This window comes from Drosophila rhopaloa, unplaced genomic scaffold (genome assembly GCF_018152115.1).
Source record: "Drosophila rhopaloa isolate 14029-0021.01 unplaced genomic scaffold, ASM1815211v1 contig_115, whole genome shotgun sequence".
Taxonomy (NCBI): Eukaryota; Metazoa; Arthropoda; class Insecta; order Diptera; family Drosophilidae; genus Drosophila; species Drosophila rhopaloa.
This window is the reverse complement of record NW_025334990.1, coordinates 10,259,184-10,267,438: the sequence shown is the minus strand read 5'-3', so window position 1 is coordinate 10,267,438 and position 8,255 is coordinate 10,259,184. Positions and strand designations below refer to the sequence as shown.

The 8,255-nt window shown below is 38.2% G+C and overlaps 1 protein-coding gene across 1 annotated transcript; it reads left to right on the top strand.

The window, feature by feature from the left end:
* The first annotated feature begins 6,602 nt into the window (after positions 1–6,602).
* On the top strand, positions 6,603–7,056 carry LOC108048609. Its single transcript, XM_017129382.2, has one exon. It carries the CDS (start codon positions 6,650–6,652, stop codon positions 6,986–6,988), a length of 339 nt encoding a protein of 112 aa, XP_016984871.1. The 5' UTR covers positions 6,603–6,649; the 3' UTR covers positions 6,989–7,056.
* The last annotated feature ends 1,199 nt before the right edge of the window (positions 7,057–8,255 follow it).

Here is an 8,255-nt window from a genome sequence, read left to right as displayed (position 1 = left end):
CCTCTGAGCCGGCAAAAAATGGAATCGGAAAACAAAACAAACTAAATGGGAAAATCCGGGCCCGAGTTTGTCGTGAAACAACATCGTTGGCCCTGCGTGTCCCCTCAACTTGGGCAAACTGCGAAATGGGAAATGGGAAAATGGGAAATGGGAAGTGCGAGAAGCGGAAGTCTCCCACGCGGATACATCAACATCAACAGGTGTTCGTAAAGCACTGCGGCCATTCCATAGGATTAAGTTTTGTAATTAGCAAAGTCTGATTGAATTGGAAATCATGTTTGCGCATTAATGAGCAATTAGTTGACGCATTATGAGTGTCTGTCCCACTCGATTTGTGGCTGGTTGCATTGATAAGATCGCGGTAATGAATGGGGCTATATATGTAGATATATGGGGAATAGATGAAGCTAAATACAAAAATATTATACACACTATAAAAACAACATACATTTTTATTTTGTGATTAAAATACAGCAGAAATAAATAATATCTATACATTATAAAGTCAACATCCAAAGACTTAAAGAAAACAAGGTTAAGGTTTGCCGGCTTACATTTACCACTTATATTAAAATTTATTTTTATAAAAAGAAGAATTCTTAAAATATTAAAATAAAAATCAAGTTTTATTAATTCCTTAATTGTATGGTTTTTTTATTAAAGAGTGAATTTCTTTAACTTTATTTCCCAAATAAAGTTCACATTCATTTGCACAATAGTGTAGGGTGATTAATTAATGGGGATATGCTTTTGTGGGCCCGTTTGGCAGGCATAAATCAGAATTCCTGATTGAGTTTATCGCAGCATTTTGCTATTTTAATCTATTTAGCATTTAATTGGCAGCCAGAGGACCAGCAACAGCCATGAAATATGCAAAACGCTTTTTAAATCATTTAAAAGGCTTTATTATTTATGAATTCTGATGATTTGTGGCACTATGGCCGCGCCGGAAATCGATACCACCAGGCACTAAAGCAATTAAATGCGAGTAAACATATCAAGCGGTCTTTTGGTGGCAATGATCGAAATGTTAGATTACAATATAATGTATATTTTTATCCTGCGGTTTTAACAGTGCATTTTTTAAGCGTGATTTTCAACTCAATCGGTTTAATTGTTTATGCAGTCCGCGTTTGCCTGGAATGTTAAACAAATTGCGGTATTGCGGGCATATTGCATTTTTATCTGCTCCGCATTATGTGCTTTCACTGCTGCTGATGTGTTTTTTACCGCTTTTAATTAAAATGATGTACAAACTTACATATGTATATATATGTGCTGGAGCCGCAGAGAACTCCAAACCACAAAATAAATAGATTCTTTCCGAATGATGGAAAAAACCCGCAGCTCCGATTATGTTTACGAGTTGGGGCACAAGGCTCACTGGATTGTTATTACAGCTTCCAGTTATCGCAGTGGATTTTCCATTTGATTAAACGTAAATATTGTAGGAAAAACAGCGTCCAAAAACTGCAAGCAGAGTCGCAAACTGCCAATTGGTGGGGAAAGTTCATCAATTTGACGGCGAAACTCAATTGCCAGGGCTGTTTGTTAGTTATATGCTGCTGTTGCATTAATTAAAATTTTCCGCCCGGCTGCACGGCGAGCAACAATAACCACTGGAATAATTCAACTTGATAGACAGCCCAACCGGCAATTAAACATTCGGTGCACCCAAGATCGAATCTAAAGTTGTGTCTGCCACAACAGCAACAGCCAACTTATCGCCAGCGACACCAGACAGCTGCAGCTGCAACATTTGCCCATTTGGCTGAATAAGTTGTGGGTGGGGCAAAGTGCTGACAGCGATAGATTGCAGAAAGTAGCCAAAACAAAAGCATTTAAAATAAATAAAAATACCTGGCGACTTAATTCACGTAGCTGTAAAACAGATAACACATTTGTTTTACTTTAGCAAACACAGCTTTTTAATTAAATTATTATTTATTTTATATAGTTTTTTCTTTGTTTGTTGCTGTTGTTGAATCAATAAATAAAAGTTTAATTAGAATCAATTGTTTGAGAGACTCATGACTCACGTATTTTTTTAAAAAACCAACTGACAACCAAAATATTAAGCAATACATAATAATAAATAACTAAATATTTATTGATTTGCATATTTTTTTATGTTGCAGCTCTTCAATAAGAAATACAACTTAAGATTGTACTTAATCTGTATTCTCCGATTTTTAGAAAAATACATTTTGTGATGTTCTTTAAATTTTATTCAAATGTCATTACTGATTTAAATTTATTTTCTAATCGAAAAATTGTAAATTGCTTAAATTGAATAGTATTCTCTGTGATTTGTATAACAAATGTTTATACCAAAATATTTTAAAAATGTAAATTTAAAGTCTGACACTTTTAATATAAACATATTTATATTATATTTTGAAAAGCAATAAGAAAAATCTGAAACTTAGCTGGAAAAAAGTCGACATAGCATTTCTGCTAGTTCAGCTATTGATAATATAAAACGGCAAGAGCAGTTAACAACTTTCGACCGTTTACAACTAACAAAGGGTCACAAATCAAGTTGGTCGGAGGGTTGGCTCGTGACTAACCGGAAGTCGCCATGTGCAAGAATTCCGCCATCCAGCCGCCCAGCCCACAAATCCCTCCCACTTCTACTCCCACCCACACTCCCCATTTCCTCGCCACCCGTAATTTTCCAACTTGGGCCGCCTGCAGTGTTGCGATTTAATTAAAGCGCCATTAAGTCAGCAATTAACAACAACAGCGGCAGCAACAATGGCAACCAAAGCTAAAGCTAGAGCAGAAACAACAACAACATTGCCAACAAAGGGCAAACAACTTTGACGCCCTGGCTTCGGCTATACGTTTTCCTTTTGTTTTTCCCGCTTCCGTTTCCGCTCTTCCCGCTTTCATTATGTTTGCTTTGCTTTGTTGCTGCTGGCGCATTAAATTCTTTTTGCCGTGTTATCGCTTAGAGAATTCATTAGCAATTGCAGGGGGGACATTCATTTTTCCCCCCCATATGGTCCTGGCCAGAAACCATTTTGCATATCGCTGAAAAAAACAGTAACACACAAGGAGCAGAACTCACACCCTCAAGTCGCAACCCTTTGGCTTTGCCGACAAACTGCAACTAAAATATTTCCCTTTGGGCCCTGAAGAATTCCACGAGTTTCACTTTCCTTTCACAACTAAATGTTAAGTTTTATATTAGTTTCCAGCTGAAAAGATATTATTAGGAAATAGGGGAGGTCTCTACTTTTTATATTCATGGGAAATTTCTTTTGATTGAAAAACTGATTACATGAACTGCTTTTCAAAGTAGTCAATTCAATAATTTCAGAGAGCTTGAGTTACTCAGATAAAATATTAACCGCCGTTTGGCAACATAATTGTTAAATTGAATTCAAACAATTTTATGAAAATCACCAGAAATCAAAATGTTTTTAAGCACTTGTAAGCGAAGAATTAAAGAATATGAATATTTTGTTAAATAGATAAACATTCCAGTTAAAACGTTCAACACTTACACAATTTAAATGTAATATATTTAAATTTGATTAACTTTACAGGCACACAAAAGTACTTGTTTTTCAACAAAAAAGAACACTGCTCTCCGTTTTGCCCCAATTATATCGTATTATTGCATATGCAATTAAATTAAAAACAAATAAACATGCAAATAAAATGCTTATGAAAGTTGTTATGGCAATTCTTCAACATGCTAAATGCTGATAAAAACTAAAAGTTGTAGAGTTTTGGCAACGTGAAGCATACTTGAGTAGATGAAACCGACCAAAAATAAAACGCATTTAATGTTAAACAAAATGTTATGAAAAGCACTCGAATATGAAAAATTCTTTGAATTTGAAATTCTGCGAGTAAGGAGTCAGCCCCATTGTGTGGATCCAGAGGTTGGGTGTGTTTCTACGGCACAAAAAGTACATTAAAAACATGAAAAAATAAAATAAACCAGCCGGTGCTATTGCTGCTCCTGCCATATTACACTTTTTTTCCTAATATTTGACTTTGTTCTTTCGTTCCGACGAGAAAGTTTTATTAGGGGTACGTGTCAGGGTTGCCATGTGTGCGGATGTCGAGGGGATGTTTAGGGTTAGACTGTGTGGGGACCGGATGGGGTTGCCAGATGGGGGGGGGAGGAGGTGTACAACGAATGAACTGAAACTGTCAAAAGTGCACATTCCGCTCTTGACATTTTACCAAAGCGCAGCTTGAACCCTGGTCTTCTGCAGGGGGGAGGGGGGTTGAGGGGTTATATGGCCCGAGGGGGGTAAGTGTCGTGCCAGCGATTGGCATTGAAAGCGCAAATGAAAGGGAAGTCCTCTTTTGAATGGCAGTGGCAGCTTGCGATGGAATCCCAGACATATCCCATCCCAAATCCAAATCCAGAGGGTGGAACCAGCCAGCGCAGGAAAGTACTGATGGCACGCGTTCGTCCGCCCCCTTGGGGTCGTACCACCCCCCTGACACTGCCCCTGCCACGCCCCCGCCCCTGACAAGCAGTTAAAAAAGGCTAAACGAGAACGAGGCATAAACCCAGAAATTTGCTCTCTGTACGTTTATTGCTTTTAAATTTGCCAATTGTCGAATCTGGCGCTTGTAAGTGCATGTGTGTGCACTAAAAGGAATTAGTAGCAGCTTTTAAAATAGATTTTAGGCAATAAGTCGTTCTTGTATAACACATAGAATTAAACTAAATAACACTGAAGTACTTATACTTTCTAATGACATAAATACAAAGACAATGATATATCTTATACAATTTATAAGACTATAGAGGCCATGAAAGTACTTCTTTTTTTTCAGTAAGCAGAGGTATTAAAAATTTTTTTTTTTTTAGAAAAAAAACTTTATCTTTACTTTTGTATTTACCAAAAGTTAATATTTACCTACAGTATTTAAACACTTATTATCTCACTGTTATCACAACTATTGAACAACGTTAAGCTAGTTGCTTATAAATTAAAGTCTAGTCTTGTTGGTTTTTATTTTATTTGTTTTTTTTTTTCTTAACTTTTTCGCTTTGTGTACCTGTCTTTCATGTTCGTTCGAGCCAGTTTGTGTGAGTCTACAACAAATTGCTTATCAAGCGAACGCATGTAGCAGTCAAACTGAAAGGGGGCCCTGCAAAAGCTGCGAAAGCAGCCCTTAATTTGGCCAATTTAAAAATGGAAATCGACTCCCCCGAGAACTGGCGATGTGTCAATAAAATGTGATTAACAAGTTGCTGCACAAAATGCCAGCACAGAGACTGCAATCGGATAATGGCAATGGCAATGGTAATGCTCCCCCGACATTCCCTCAGGCATTTTGTCGCTGTTTGTCAGCCTTAGTTGGCATTGTGGCGTTCCTGTTTTTTATTGTGAATATAGTGGTGGTATTGTCCTGGGAGCGTGGCGAATTATCCCTTTCATAAGTGACAGATACGTCCACCCTTATCAGCCGCGGCTGCTGCAAGTAATGAGATTTTATTCCAAAGCAAGTGACTGCGGGCCGTGGTAATTCGCAATAAATATGCAGCCAAGAGCAGACCAGCAAGCTCGATAAGGATAAGGATAAGGGAAGGGGACGGGGGCGGTTCGACACGCCCCCTTAGGTCCTTTCTGGTGAGTTTGGCATCCTGTGAATGCATTCCGTTGGAGATTAATCATCACCAATGCCGCAATGGAATAATCTCTGGACTTAATTAAAGTTCAGGGAAGTTTCAAATCAAACAATGTTAATAATAGCTTGCAGCTTAAGTGGGATTACAATAGGATGCTGGTCGTTCATTTGTAATAGGATACTGGTCGACTCTGACATTTATTGTTATCATAAATTCCTTGGCCAAAAGTCCTATTTAATGCTTTCAACTAATATAAACGTCTTTAACTAAACATTCGGATATTAATTCAACTCACTTGTTAACTACCTATCAATGATTTACTGACTTGGACAAATTCAGCTTACAAACACAATGATTTTGAGTGACTTGCAAAAGGCATCTCATGTTTTTTTGATGCATAAATGTTGTAGATTTACTAGGGAATTGATTATTTATTGAGAAAATTAATTTGATTTAATTAAAATCGACTCACAAAATTCAATGGAATTACAAACTAATAGTGCCTTCGGTGATTGAGATATCTAATTTTGTTTATTATTGAAAACTTTGATAAGAAAGTCTTCAGCTATTTCATAATCTTAAGTACTTCCAGTTAAGAAGTGGTATCATTTGGCTGAAATCTGCAACACAGATGTCTTACGATTTTCAATTCCATTCTCGAGGGCTTAGGCGCTTGGTGATAACTCAGATAAGGGGAATAAATCTTTTCCTGGAAGAAATCTTTTCATATAATTTCGGAACTGCCTTGTTTTGCACAACCTCCAGGGTGAGTCAGGTAATCTTATCGGGGCACCTTGATTGCCTGGGGGTTTCTTTTAGTTTGATTTCATTTTGCACTATTTGGCTTTTTCGCCAGACTCTCGCCCTCATGCCCACTTCACCGGGTTGCGATAAGCCCGCCCTTAAACAAAAGTTAATTAAAAGCGAAGCGCTTTTGTAAACATTGTCTTACTCATTCGCTGCGAGGCGGTATAAAAGGCCGAGCATTTCGAACAGCTGAAAACATACGATCCAAGAACGTTCAAAAAGCACCAAGTCAACATGCGTATTCTGCTCGTCCTCTCCATTGTGCTGGCCGTGATCCTCGGCTGCCACGCCTACAGTGCCACCTGGGGGCGTAGGAACAGCAACGACTACCTCCTATCCCGCACCACTGAGGCCCGCAATCCGGTGAAGAACAACTACTGGAACTTGAACGTCAACTATCCCAACGGATTCTACAACATCTCGGCCGTGGTCGTCTACGACAACTTCAAGAACAACTCTGGGGCAAGTCCGAGTCTTTATTCCGGCGGACCGGGATACCGCTACGCCACCGTTAACCTCCGCAGCGCGGTCAACAAGGGTCTCAACTCCACCGTCGAGATCTGGGGACGCTAAGTGACCCATCGAATCTATCAGAATACAACCGAATAAAGCCCAATGGAAAATTAATTAAAATCGCAAAACAAGTTTATTTTTATTGCAAAGAAATGTATTTCATCTACAGCTTCGATTGACTCATAACTTGTGCATCTAGAGCTTGTAAAAGTGTAATGTTTATCTGCTCATTCAAAGCAAACATTTAGTGTAAAAGTGAATTCAGCTTAAATTCAAATTAATTCCAAATGTGATTGTGTTTCAAAACAAATCGAACTTATTTTAAGGAGCAAATGTTCTTAAATTTAACTAATTTTTCAAGGCATTTGCTTGTAAAATTTAATTTTCTTTCTCTGAAAATGTAGTCTTATATGATATATGAGAACATTTATCTTAACACCTTTATCGATGTGCAGAAGTGAAAATGGCACTAATCATTAAATGTTTAAGATCTCAAGACCATAAAGCTATAGCTTTTATATTACTAAAAAAAAAATTTTTATTAGTGATTAAAATTGGGAAAGTTAGAAGCCATGAAAAAAATATCATATCCAAATATCATGTCAAAGACGTATTAACCGTGGCCCGCTGTCAATAGGAATAGCATATTGATGTATCTTTCTCTGGCCGACTTTGCATAATCGTATATTAGCCCTTAGGTCAATCCCCAAAAACTGCCCGACAAGTTTCGAATTTTCCCTCCGCTGATGGGGCTTTTCCCCTTGTAACTGCGGGCACAAAGGATGAAAGTAGCCAGCCCGAGAAAAGGGGGAAACTTTTCCTTTTTGCCAGCCAGCGGCATATTCATCTAGCAAAGGAAAACATTCAATATTTAATAAATATCAGTGAGTGTGTGTGTGGGTTCTGCAGATGCAGAGGTGGGCAAAAGTAACTCGAAATTAAGGCTGGGGATAGGACTATTGCCCACAAATCCTGTGAGGCCCAGACAGACTGTTAAAATGGCTAGAGGGCTGAGCCACAGAAAAAAAATGGGAAAAGAAAAGAAAAAAAAACTGGGATCCATCGAGGGGAGACAGACTTATTGGCCTTGGCTCATTTGATTCCGGGGGAATGGTGTAAAATTTGTATTTCAAATTGCCAAAAGCAGCCCCAAAACGGGTGTGGGCTTGATATGTTAAGCTGCACGGTCAAAAGGATGTGTCGTAGTCCCTTTTTTTTCCCCTCTTTTTCTATTTCCTTAGTTTATGTATCGAATTTAAATTTCAATTTTAAACGTCTTGAGGCTACGGTTTCGAATGGCATCCCTGCCATCCGGCAAAATCCCGAT